Source organism: Nelusetta ayraudi, unplaced genomic scaffold, assembly GCF_046127955.1.
Source record: "Nelusetta ayraudi isolate G7.1 ecotype Tasmania unplaced genomic scaffold, CSIRO-AGI_Nayr_v1 ptg000026l, whole genome shotgun sequence".
NCBI classification, from domain to species: domain Eukaryota; kingdom Metazoa; phylum Chordata; class Actinopteri; order Tetraodontiformes; family Monacanthidae; genus Nelusetta; species Nelusetta ayraudi.
In genome coordinates, this window is record NW_027466076.1 from 6,526,648 (window position 1) to 6,539,828 (window position 13,181).

Consider the following 13,181-nt stretch of genomic DNA (forward strand, 5'->3'; position numbering starts at 1 on the left):
CCTTGAAACTGAAGTCAGCGCCACCCGCAGGTGCAGCCGGGGAACAAAAAGCAAAGCAAACACGGACGGCGGCTCGTTGGTGGAGCTGCTGGGCGACGGCGTGAAAGCTTTGCGTCCGGCGTCTTTTGGCCCAGGTTGTTTTACTGAACAGAGGGTGGAGCAGCTAAAAGCAACAAGGCTTCCACTGGAGCAGCGCCACTGTGTGGCCACACGTCATCCTTTTCTAATTAATGCACCTCCTGCTGGCCGCAAATATTTACTCTGCCCTTTTGAAGTTCGCCTGTGTGTTTCTTTGTCTGCCTCCCTGGTCCAGTCATGTGTCTGCAGGATTTCCATGCGTGTCCTCCGTCACGCCTTCCCTCTCATTAACCCCCGCCCCCCCGCCCCCCACCACCACCACCACCACCAACTGTTGCATGTGCTCTCACCAAACTGCAGCCGTGGTGTTGCCCAGAGCCGAGCAGCTCCTCCGCAGCAGCGTGCAGCCCTACATCAGCTCCATCCTGGAGGCCCTGATGGAGCCCACCAGCCGAGGCTTCTCCGAGGTCAGAGACGTCTTCTTCAAGGAGCTGGTGGAGATCAGCAAGAACTCGCTGAACGGAGGAGGCAAGGAGAAGCTGGGAGAGGTGAGAGCCTCCAGGGTTTAATGATATGAATTAAAAAGAAATGAGGCAAAAAAACAAAATGAAAATAAAATATTTTGAGGGTATAAAAGGAATAAACGAGATGTTTATGAACAGCAGTTCTATCAATTCAAAGACGTCAGGGGCAGTGGGTGGTCTTGTGGTAGAGTTGGATTAGTTTGAGGTAATTTCCTGTTGTGGCCACTATGTTATTTTGCAGCGGAGGGAAGGAGAAGAGGGCACGTTTTAAAGGCACATCAGCATCAATGCCTCAAGCTGTGTGTCTGGGATTCAATGACATCATTCAGGGTTGACAGTCCATCACATTCCTCAGTCATCTCCGGGAAAGTTTCACTTCTTCTTGCAGCAGCTTCCTGAGATTTCAAGGAGTTGGGGAAAGGTTCAACAAGTGACTCTGATGCAGTGCATCTCCTCAGAGTTGTGGCCTTGTGTCTGCAGAGTCACAACCTTTATAACTTGCAAACCCTCCTCAGCGTCACTGTCACCTGCACCAGGCAGCACCTCTCACCGTTCCAACCAATCATTGGCTGCCACCCCCCGCCGCCCTCCTCCCCAGGGCTTTGTAGTCATGCACACGCTAAACAATCACAACCGCACCTTAGCGACGACATACAAAAGTAAGCAAAGTGCATTTTCACCATCGGCTCCAGCAGGAAACCCTCAGAGACCTGAAGCCTTCTGAGACCTTCCTCCAACATCTACTGCGCCAGGAAACTGCTTCACACAGCAGACACACACCTGGATTCCGGATAAAAAGATGTTTTTTGTTTTCAAATTGCTTGGAGAGATACAGAGAGAGAGAGAGAGAGAGAGAGAGGGAGGGAGAGAGAGAGAGAGAGGGAGAGAGAGAGAAAGAAGCAAGTCACAGAATTCTTAAGACTGAGTTGCTGCTTGTACTTTGGAAATATCATTCCCAAACATTGACACGGAGTGTGTGTGGAAGTGTGTGTGACAGCAGGGGTGTCAGGAGGACAGGGAGGCTCCTCAGCTGCAGACACTGACTCATTCTGAAGAATCACCTCCGCATACAGCAGCTCTTCATTCATGTTGATGAGCATCGTTTTCTGACTCTTGCATCTGTTCTTCTTCTTTGGTGTCCCCCCTCTGGTCAGAACCTGGAGAGGCTCTCCATGCTGGCGTTCCACCCGGTGAAGATGCACAGCTGCTACGAGAAGGTGGAGCAGCTGAACCTGGAGGGGCTGCAGCAGCGCTTCGACGTCTCCAGTCCGGCCGTGTTCGTCGGCCGAGCTCAGATCCTGATGGGGGAGGTGAGGAGCTGCTCACTCACCCACCAGTGAGACCAGTGAGACCGGGAGGAGGTTCCAGGAGGCCCGGACACTCCTGCAGCCTGTCCCTGCCGCTGGTGGTCAAGGCTCTAGCAGCACCTGCTTGACAAAAGCAGTGTGGCAGTGTGTCACAGACAGAACTGTGAGCTGTGAGCTTCTCGTTGATGTGGTTTTGTTCTATTTTTTGCAGCAAATGGACAACTCAGTGTACACATTTGAGCAGCTGCTCCAGCAGTCGTTGGACTCCAGCGGCTCAGGCGACCTTTGCAAGGTCATCCAGCGATGCCAGGACCGAGTCCTCAAGGTGAGGATGACAACACCCCAGCTGGCCAAGTAGCAACATGGTGCCCATGAGGCACGCAAGGAAAACTGTACAGCAGAGCGTCACCAAAGTGGTGCCCTCGGCCAACAGGTGGCGCCCTCCCATTCCCCAAGGACCACACAAGTCGCCCCCCGCAGGCCTGTTTGAAGAATAGCGGCTAAAATTCAATCGTTGATACTCACTGAGGACTTGTTCACGTCATCAGTGTCTTCACATAGATCCAGATCATTAATGATGAGATGTACCTGAGAGTTTGATGATTGTAGCAAACCGGTTGTCCTTCATGTGACTGAGGAGCCATGCAGCAGCTCTCAGGTTCTAAAGGTTCTAAAGGTTCCAAAGCTTCTAAAGGTCGGTGACTGCTCCTGAAGAACAATCCCCCAGCGAGGAAGGTTAAAGAAAAGGACCGACTACTGTTGTCACGCATTGATTTTCATCATCAACATGAAAACTAAGACAAGTGATTTTTCTTCCTGCCGCCGCTCCACAGAAATACGACTATGACAGCAGCACCGTGCGCAAGAAGTTCTTCAGGGAGGCACTGCTGCAGATCACCATCCCCTACATGCTGCGGCACCTGCGGCCGTCCTGCTCGCCCGTGAGTGCCGCCCCACACACTGGTCCTCACACACACTGGCCCTCACACACACTGGCCCTCACACACCTGCGCTGTCACTCAGCGGCGCTCTGCACTGAGATCAACCACGAAGCTCCTTCACCGCTAGAAACAACAGCCAGTCAGAACCAGTCAGAACCAGTCAAACACACTCACACAACAGACGATTCTGAAGAATCCGCTCTTCCTCTTCATCCCTCAGGAGCTGCCTCGATTCCAGGAGCTCATCTTTGAGGACTTCTCGCGCTTCCTGCCAGTGGAAAACCTGTTTGAGGAGGTGGTGCTGCACTCCGTCTCCAAGGACATCATGATGGGTGAGGAGGAGTGCAAGAGTTTAGGTTTCTGTTTGTTTACGTCGCTTTAGTTCAAACCATTTCAGAAAAAACAACAATCAAAAAAAAACTTTAAAATCTCAATTTTAGATAATTTGATTCTCGTTCCCTCCCAGTTTGATCTCATTCAATTTATTACAAATTCTACCATACAACACAAGCCCACTGTTTCTGGATGGATGTAGTGATGATGTGCCCCCTTTTGGTGTGTTCAGCTGTGAAGGAGGCGGCCGTCCAGAGGAGACACAACCTCTACCGAGACAGCATCGTCCTGACCAGCAGCGACCCCAACCTGCACCTGCTGGAGGACCAACCCCAGGTGGACTGGGCCGCCAAGTTTGGAACCGATGACATGGACGGCATCGACGGAGGAGGAGGAGGAGGAGGAGGAGGCGGAGGAGGTGCGAGCAAGAGGCGCAAGCAGGTGGTGTCCATGATCCAGCTGGAAGGCCTGCCGCTGCCCTACGAGTCCTGCCTGGACATCCCAGGAGTGGAGCTCATCCCCGAGGAGGACGGGAGCAGAGAGGAGGACGAGGAGGACGAGGAGGACGAGGAGGAGCAAGCAGCAGCCCAGGATCCAGAGTCTCCCGACAGCGTGAACGAAATCCGGGACTTGATCAACCCGGTGGTGGAGGTGGTGGTGCCCTCCAGGGAGGACCCCGGGGACGCCACCCAGCCCACACCCTCAGCTGATGGAGACGCCACCCAGCCCAAACCCTCAGGTGAAGAGGTTGTGACCCAACTGACACCCTCAGTTGATGGAGACGCCACCCAGCCCACACCCGTAGTTGAAGAGGTGGTGACCCAACTAACACCCTCAGGTGAAGAGGTTGTGACCCAGCCCACACCCTCAGGTGATGGAGACGCCACCCAGCCCACACCCGTAGTTGAAGAGGTGGTGACCCAACTGTCACCCGTGGGCAACGGAGTGGAGGTCGAGGCCGAGGAGGACGCGGTGCCATCACGGAAATCCCAGCAACAGAGATCGTCCCCACACTCCATCCTGCAGGAGCTCAAGGCCAACAAGAAACCAAAGGAGGCTGAGGAGGAGCAGGTGGAGGAGGAGAGGGAGGTTGAGAAGGTGCAGGAGGAGAGGGAGGTTGAGAAGGTGGAGGAGGAGAGGGAGGTTGAGAAGGTGGAGGAGGAGAGGGAGGTTGAGAAGGTGCAGGAGGAGGCCGTCCAGGAGGCCATGGAGGCCATGGAGGTGGCAGTGCAGGAGGCCGAGGTGGAGCTGATGGCTGAGGCCTCAGCAGCAGCAGCAGCAGCCACAGACTCCAGCACAGGGGGCGACAGCGGCTTCCAGTCCCCCTCCATGGAGGGTCCAGATGAAGAGCAGGCTCAGCCAGAACCGGGTCAGAACACTGAGGTGGAAGCAGTTATGGTGTAGAGAAGACGATCGGGTGGAAGGTCCACCTGAAGAGCCTGACACAGCAACAGTCTGCAGCCACTGACTCCTCCCTGCATTGAACTCCATCAGCAGCAGCTTCATGCAGTCATCGAGTGGAAAGCTCTGAGAACATCATGTGATCACATTGACTGTTGCACACTTGGAATTCTCTCCATCACTTCTAATTAGACACTGGAAAGGGTTTTGACTCAACACTAAAATGTTCCCACACTTGTTCAGCACATCTGCACTGATTGGCTTGAACTCACAATGACCACAGAGCATCGAGGTCTTTACTTGAGAAACTGCTTCTGATGGAGCTCACTGCAGGAAGGAGGCAGTGGGGCCAGACGCTGGTGTAGCATCAGGGAGGGAGGAGGGTATCATAGCTTTGTGTGGATTGTGTTTCAATGCTGAACTGCACTCTACTAAAAGCCACCTGCTGGGTTTCAGCAACAAGGCTGCACATCAGTGACAGTCCAGGGGTTTTACAGGCACTGCCCGAAAGATTAGAATATCCAGGAAAAGTTGTTTTATTTTGGCAATTTAACATAAACATGTAACTTTGCTCATTAAGATTTTCAGCTTATTAAAACCACAAAGCCACAAACTCAGAAAATTATTATAAAATTTGAGGTTTGTTTTAAGCTGCAAGAAATAATCATAAATGTATCAAATATCAAGAAATATAAACTTGAAATATATTGATTTGCATATTATTCCTTTATATAATATGTCACTGTTTAAGTTGAATTGCAGAAATACAGGAACCTGTTCAGGATATTCTAATGTTCTGGGCAGTACCTGCAGGTCCAAACGTGCAGTGGGTTTTTTATTTTATTTTTATTTTAATGGCATTGTTGGCTGTTGGTGACGGCGCTGCTGTCGTTCAGTCGTCATCAGAACGCTGGAATCCACAGTGAGTGTAAATATTTTTAAAACAGGCCTTCGGTTAGTCCAGATTCCTTTAAAACTGCCGACTCAGCGAGGTGCACAGACCGCCAGCAGGGGGCGCTGCACGCTCACTTTTACGTTGAATGGGGCTTCATATGAAAGAATCTTATTTCTATTTTGGTTCACCAGTATTTTGTAATATGTACATATGTATTATTTTAACATGAAGTTGACGGTTTCCTGTGTTATGTAAATGGCCTCAATGTTTCAACACAACATATTTTAGCAACGCTTCGTTAGAACAGAAAGCTTCCTGTTTGTGCCAGAGGGGTGAGTTTCTCCTCAGGGTTCACAGGAGATTCTGAGGTCTTTGAAAATACCACGGAGGGTTGCACGGTGGAGGTATTTATTATCCAGTCAAGCAAGAAACTAGAATCCACTCCGAGTGCAAACCAAATAAAGAGTGAGAGTGGAGGCGCAGCAGGGTTGAGTGTTGTCTACTGAAGACAGTTGGACTTGGCACACGGCTCAAACACTCAGGCAGAGACACGCTGTGCAGGATGAGACTTTATTGGGACTGCCGCGTTCCTTTACACAACCTCCTCTTCTGAGGCAATCAGCACCTGACGCCACTCCGCTTCCTCTTAGAGGTCACATGCCGAGTCCCGTTGTGAAATCACTGCCTGAGCTGAGCCGAGTCGAGTCTCAGCTGAATGTCGGGTTTTAGTCGGGACAAAAAGTCTTCCAGTCACGTACAAATATAAACCTTTATGAATTAAACACTTTGCTCAGCTCATTGTTGTGTTTTTCAAAGTCCTTTCAAGAAGTTTCACCTTGCTGAGAACACAGAGGCGGAGACGTCGATGAGCAAACCTGCCTCCGGTGATTAGACAGGTTTCACCGCAGAGTCAACCCCCACCAGTGAACAGCAGTCGGTTAGAAGGCAGTGAAAAGTTATTTTGCTACCCGGCAGGATTCCAGTTGGATAAGCATTGATCAACTTTGTGCTGCCACATAAGGTGACACACCCTGCTTGTGCGTCATCTTGTCATCAGAAGTCGGTCGGCGGCATTAAAGCCAGATTAGATCAGAGTGGCACAGCACAGTCGCAAAGCAAAGTCTTCAGGGTCAAGCAGTGGTTTTTCCCTTTGCAGCCGCAGCGTCGCCGGCCGTCCACCAATAAAAACCTCCCGTTGCTCCCACTGCTCGCGTCGTCGCAGCTGGAGTTCTGGAAGACTGCTCCAAATGACACTTCACCAACAAGACCATGTTAGACTGTACATGTAGATCTGGGTGGGGGTGGGGAGGGCGGGGGGGGGACAGGGGGCACATTATTCTCCCCATGTTAGAAGGTTTGTCCACACTGATAAAACCACATCAAGAAAGGTTGCCATGGCAACAACAACACACACACACACACACACACACACACACACACACACACACACACACACACACACACACACACACACACACACACACACACACACACACACACACACACACACACACGAGTGTATAGAGTCACATTTCAAAAAATGACAACAGCAACTCTGGCCAACAATGGAGAGGAAAAAGGAAAGAGGAAGACAGAAGCTTGTGAGGAAGTTTCAAGACTCGGACGCAGCGGCGCAACAGTCAGTGCAGTGACTCTTTACTAGGAGATTCATCCACGTAGCCCTTTACAGTAGCCAGCTCCACCACCGTGTCCAGAATATCTTGTTACCCTGCGCAGCACTGGACCGGGCCGAGCCGGGCCGGGCCGGGCCTTCGCGCCCAGTCAGACGTCTCTCAGCAGCGGATACGCCACAAAGTAGCCGAGGGCCGAGCCTACGACGACCCCCAGGAAGATCCAGGTGTTGTAGGTCATGACGCACAGCATCAGCATGTAGCCCAGAGTCACCTGCACCAGGTGCAGCAGCGTCTGCACCAGGTGGAGCAGCAACCTACACAGCAAGACCAGGGAGAGAACACAGAGGGGTCATTAGTGCAAACCTCTGGCTCTGGTCCACCATGACTCAGGGTGAGGGTGAGGAGGGTGAGGGTGAATGAAGGGGCACAGACTGGTGACACAACACTTTACAACAGTAGGAATTTTGAGACCAGTAAGCCAAGGAATAATAATCATTTTAAAGAGAGGTTGATCCTGAATGACATCACACGCTACATGCTACATGCTACATGCTACGCTGGGCGACGTCTCCACTGCCACCTTGTTGCTACAGCAGCCTGTCAGATGGCTCAATACTGTGGGCCAGTCTGAACACAGCCACACCCCATTTGGACCCTGGCTACAGACAGTGTGCACAGTCAGCCCTGCAGATCAGATTTAAGGAGGAATCTGATTTGAATCAGATTCACCTGCAGTCTGAACACAGCCTGACACGCTGGTTTAATGACCAGTGCTGTTCATCTGGTTTCATCCATCAGTGCGTTTGCCTGCTGGTTCTCCAGCTGCTTCCACCTGGTGCTCCCCACCTGCTGCTGGTGCTGCTGCTGCTGTGCTGGGGTTGGAAGGGGCAGAGGGACGACTCCGAGGGGCTTCCCTCCAGGATGGAGTTGCAGTCGGAGGAGGCCTGGCTGGGGGACTGGGCCCGTGGCGGCGCCGGAGGCTGGCAGTGGCTCCCCAGCCTCACGCGCCACACCTTCAGCACCTCGTAGAACACCGTCAGCAGCAGGACCACCAGCACCGACAGCGCCATCCCTGGAGACCACGAGACAAGGCGGCCAGAGTTGATTCTGCTGCTGAGATGCAGGTTAGTAGCTGGTATCCAAGTGAAGCTGCTGTGGATGAAGACATGAAGCAACAAGACGATGGAGAGGCATTGGCACGGATCACCCGTTCAAAGCCTGTTCTAACGTAAAGCAGCTGTGATGGATGAGGTGACACTGGAGCCAGCGGCACTGCAACACCTTCAAACTGACGCTGTGTTTGTCCTGAAAACATCAGGAGACATCAAAGGCTGCAGCTAACCTAGCTGATGCTAATCTAGCTGGAACACCTCCAGGAACTGGGTTCAACCACTGACCACGGCTGGCAAGAAAAACTACGGCCCGGGGGCCATATGTGGTCCGTTATTAGTCATTTCAATGAAGAGCTAAACACCCTGGTGGTTCTAGATGGTTCTGGATGGTTCTAGCTGGTTCTAAGAGCTAAACATCCTGGTGGTTCTAGGTGGTTCTAGGTGGTTCTGGGTGGTTCTAAGAGCTAAACACCCTGGTGGTTCTGGATGGTTCTAGGAGGTTCTGGGTGGTTCTAAGTGGTTATGGGTGGTTCCAAGAGCTAAACACCCTAGTGGTACTAAGTGGTTCTAGATGGTTCTAAGTGGTTCTGGGTGGTTCCAAGAGCTAAACACCCTGGTGGGGCTTCACAGACACTGGTTTGATTGCAACTTTGCTTCATTTTCCATTGACATTACAGCAACATGTGTTCTCCAGGATAGATTGTTTCCTCCTATGAGGTGGCTCACCAGAACCAGAACCCAGAACACTCCATCCATCTGCTGCTGCTCCGCTCCCCCCCTCTGGCACACTGTAGAGCCCACTGTGGCCTCAGCAGCTGCACTGTGTGGTGCTTACCTGCAGGAGTGTGCACGTCCCAGAAGTCAAAGAGCAGCATGACACTGCTGGACGCCTGGAAGGTCATCTGAGAGAGGAACATGAGAGAGTTTGAAAGGACAGCCTTGACAGACGCTGGAAGATCTGCTCCAGCTGCTCCATCAGCAGAAGTTCTTTACGTCTACAGTGAGCTGGGACCATCATTAAAGAGTCCCACCATCTCTGATAGCACATGAGGCAAAAGCATGCATGCAGCACGTGGAACTGAATGAATAATTGAATTAAAAAGTGTCCATTGAACAAACGCGTGTGTTGGTCTAATGAACGATTGTGATCTATGTGCGCTGCTTCTATGTCCAGGTTCCATTACCCGTGGGTTTCTTTCTTTGATGTCCAGTCTGTTTTCAGTAAGTTCTCAGACGCGTCTAGAATCAAAATATAACAATAAAGAACCTCCAGTGGAACCTGTTCCAGTTCCTGTGTGGTGCTGGTTGTCAAAGCTGTGGTCAGTGAGCCACCTGGCTTCACTGCACCACCACCACCACCACCACCTGTGTATGGAGACATCCCTGTGTCTGAGTTCCACCTCAGCCCTCACTGGCTCTCACTGTTGACTGTCTGATGGAAGCTCACAATGTTTCTTACTACTCACACAAACATACGTCTGCTGTAAAGATGCCTAAAGCTGCGGATGATTGGTGCTTTCAGGCTAACATCAATATGTCTGGATTAAAAAAAAAGACATTGACTTCTGAGATTAAACTTGCACACAGACTGGAACTGCTGGCGTTTGAGAATGAAAGCACGCAGCAGGGATTTTCCTGCTGATCAGCCGTCCCTGACGGGAGCCAGCAACACAATGGAGAGACTTTATCTCCTGGTACTCCTCCAGTTCCTGAGAGAGAATTCCAACAATGTGCACATGCAGTCAACTAAGCTCAAACTGCCTCCTCTGTGCTGCTCAATGCTGCAGGATTCCTAGAAGAACAAGAGGAACTGATGTGATAATCGCTGTCATTCGGGACCAATCTACCGAGCCGCAGTGGGCCGGGACGTTGTTCAAGACAATGTTTGAAAGACGCCTTGCTGAAAGCTTGGAAAAAAAAAGATCCTGGTTCTGTTGAGTTGTTATTTTTCTTTGATATCTGCAGTCCTGGTCTGGTCTTGGTCTGGTCTGGATGTGAATACTCTACAGTCTTGATGAGGTCTTTGTCTCGGTTGGTTGGTTCTGGTGCCTATGCTGGACTTCCCAGCTGCTGGGGACGGAGGTTCTCTCTCAGCTGTGGAAACCTGCAAGTGCTGCAACTTGAGTCAGACACCACAAATCCAGAGGAATTATGTCCCTAATCCGTCCGGGAGGAGCAAAAAAAACAACAAAAAAAGCAAATAAAACCCATCGAATTGAGCAAACCTTCTGGATTATAAATTTAAGCTGGACAAACAGTTTAGTTTCAGTCAGCCAACCAGCTGCAGAGGATTCCAGTGCTGCTTGACCTGAGGCACTGAGTCACGGTGACACTGCAAACCTCCACCTCAGAGGTGGAGAGCAGCTCTGTCGTTCCCTGCTCTCCTCACTGGATGGCTGACGTCTGTTCATTGCGATACAATACGTCTTCTGGAGAAACTTCTCCTCTGCTTCACTGAGAAGATGCAGTGGCCACCAGACACTGCAGACCCTTGACAGACTTGACCGCTTGTTCCTTCCAGATTAAATTACCTTCTGTCATCTAAACTGCTCTCAGTGCCTCTTGGATGGTGGCAGATTGATTCCACCAGAACAATTGGAGAACTCAGGGCTCCGGCTGAAGGTGCAACATGGAGTCTATTCACCCCATATTTCATAGAACAATGGTGCCGGCAGCAAAGTGCGAGGCGGCAGCGGAAACCCCGGTGTGAAAGAACAGGAAGACGGCTGGTAAACAGGTGGTGAGGTCGCAGAGATTATGTAAGATCGTACGCCAGACGCTGAAACCAAGAGAGAGACAAACTGCAATTGAGGTCATTGATGAGCGTCACCCCAGGATGCACTGCCACGGTTCAGCAAGAGGTCATTAAAGTGAAGCTGGTTTTCACTGACAGACCTTCAACCCAGCGTCTCTCTGAACGTCTTTCACTACCAGCAGTCAGTCAGTAGGTGTCTACTGTCCTGCAGGGGTCATGGTTTCCACACGTCAGACACATGAACAACAACAACCACAGAAAAACTCACACATACACAAAACAGACCTACAGGTTGAAACACACAAGAGAAGAAGGTGTGCTGTAATTGCTATGGGGTTGTGCGTCTGTCAGTTGTGTTGTGCCAGTGAGGGACACTGTCCTCCACTGCCAGAACCACTGAGCTGGAACCAGATCTGATGGATGTTGTGGGAAAACAACAACGTGACTGTGAGAAAAGAGGAAGAACTGGTCCTGCACGGCACTGCAGTGTTTCATGCAAAACACTTCTCACTGGCGCACAAATCTCCTGACTGACTCAAACATGACTAAAGACGAGAAGGACTGAAGGACCGAAGGACCGATCAGAGGTTTGCACGCAGATTAAACAGTACCAACAGGTCGACGAGGCCTCCTCTGGCTTGACAGCAGCAGTGTCTGATTAACTTAGGTTAAACTTTGGTTGAACTACAGGTTAAACATTATTTTAAGATTAACTTTAAGCATTTTGCGAAATTGTTTTTGTGACGTCACAGAGTGCGCGAATCGCTCAACCATGTAAATGACAACTCCCCAGCCTGGTCTTTGTCATCCGTTTTGACACAACCGTTTGTCTGCCTTCCAAAAATATTGATCCCATCCCCACCTCGCTCCTCGAGTTACAGTGGGCTGCAAACACCAGACTAAGACCACTGAAAATGCAGACTGATACCAGGGTTCCACCTGCTTTATCTATACGTCCCAGTGACTCGCAAAGTGGGTCAACGACACAGACATGACTATAAAGTACTAACACACACACACACACACACACACACACACACACACACACACACACACACACACACACACACGAGAGTCATTCCTAAACAAAAGTTGTTCCGGTGGACTGGCAGCGTTCAGCGTGTTAGCACTTTGAGATTTCTTAATGTAAAGTGCAATATTATTATTATTATTATTATTATTATTATTATTATTATTATGAGCAGTCGGTGCAAACTTACCGACATCATGGTGCTGGTTGGTTGTGACTTCAGCTAGCAGCTAGCAGTGTCTGCGGCTCTCCATGCTCCGGAGCCCCGGGCTCTCTCGCTCTTTGTCCCGGCCACCAGCCAGCAGCCACCGGCGGGGTCCTGGAGACGCTGCCCCGCTTCACCAGTGCAGTGCAGAAGTACAGCAGCACCGTGGGTGACGCTGGGTAGTGGAGTTCTTTCTCAGTGAGCGCCGATGAAAACACCGCCGCTATAAATGAATACATTAAATGGCGAAAAGTTCACCGGAGGCGTCAACACGTTGCTGCTCGTAGCGGCTAACTTTGCACAATGCGAAAAGCTGCAGCTGTTCGACGACGAGATATGACGCATGCGCAGATTCGCATGGTGGAAGTAAACCTCAGGGGCATCCGTAGCGTTTCGGCTCGTTCCTTAGCAGCGTATTTAAGACTCAAAAATAAAAGCTCTGTCCGTTAAAGCAGTGTCATCATTATTCACTTTACTGATAATCTTTCAAATCTTTTACCAATCCCTATATTACATACACTTTTCATTGTTCATATTTACATCTTAAATTGCTTAGATATTTTGTTTGTTTGTTTTTTTCTGTTTTCTTGCTATTTAACGATTCACACATACTTGTTTGCAGTGCTTTTATTGTGTGTTGCTGTCCACTTTTGCTGCTGCAATGCTGGAAATCAGTAGGGGTAGGTTTGGATAAGTCAACTACTTCTTCCTACTCCTTTCGAGCACATTTAAGTTGTGGACATTTGTTTTGTTGCTGGTGTTGTTGTTTTTTCTTTCAGTATTAAGCCTACATATCTTAATGATTGTATCCTTTTATTTCCTTTTCCTTCTTTGTATGCTCGAATAAAGAATTAAATAATGAATTTTAACATTCCCCACTGTGTGACTAATAAAGGAATATCTTATCTTATTATACAGCACCAATACAGCGAGCAACTCTTAAATAAAGCTTCCTTTTTCAAATAA

At 50.2% G+C, this 13,181-nt stretch overlaps 2 protein-coding genes across 2 annotated transcripts in view; one reads left to right on the top strand and one right to left on the bottom strand.

Moving 5' to 3' along the window:
• Positions 1–6,993, top strand: part of niban2a (niban apoptosis regulator 2a) — a 24,703-nt gene extending 17,710 nt beyond the window's left edge. Inside the window, exons 9-15 of the mRNA XM_076029362.1 lie at positions 439–626; positions 1,757–1,912; positions 2,121–2,234; positions 2,743–2,850; positions 3,071–3,182; positions 3,416–3,996; positions 4,030–6,993. Of these exons, the coding sequence (XP_075885477.1) occupies positions 439–626; positions 1,757–1,912; positions 2,121–2,234; positions 2,743–2,850; positions 3,071–3,182; positions 3,416–3,996; positions 4,030–4,587 (1,817 nt within the window). The 3' untranslated portion in view covers positions 4,588–6,993. The remainder of the gene's footprint in view (positions 1–438; positions 627–1,756; positions 1,913–2,120; positions 2,235–2,742; positions 2,851–3,070; positions 3,183–3,415; positions 3,997–4,029) is intronic.
• On the bottom strand, positions 5,416–12,569 carry slc31a2 (solute carrier family 31 member 2). Its single transcript, XM_076029361.1, has 4 exons — positions 12,201–12,569; positions 9,061–9,127; positions 7,960–8,185; positions 5,416–7,427 (listed from the first exon to the last, which is right to left on the bottom strand). Exons 1-4 carry the CDS (start codon positions 12,207–12,209, stop codon positions 7,262–7,264), a joined length of 468 nt encoding a protein of 155 aa, XP_075885476.1. The 5' UTR covers positions 12,210–12,569; the 3' UTR covers positions 5,416–7,261.
• Positions 12,570–13,181: the final 612 nt, after the last annotated feature.

Coding starts and splice junctions, on each gene's coding strand:
- slc31a2 (XM_076029361.1), bottom strand. Junction 8,186..9,060: donor GGACGTGCACACTCCTGCAG/GTAAGCACCACA, acceptor CGTGGTCTCCAG/GGATGGCGCTGTCGGTGCTG. Junction 7,428..7,959: donor AGCAGCAGCACCAGCAGCAG/GTGGGGAGCACC, acceptor CTTGCTGTGTAG/GTTGCTGCTCCACCTGGTGC.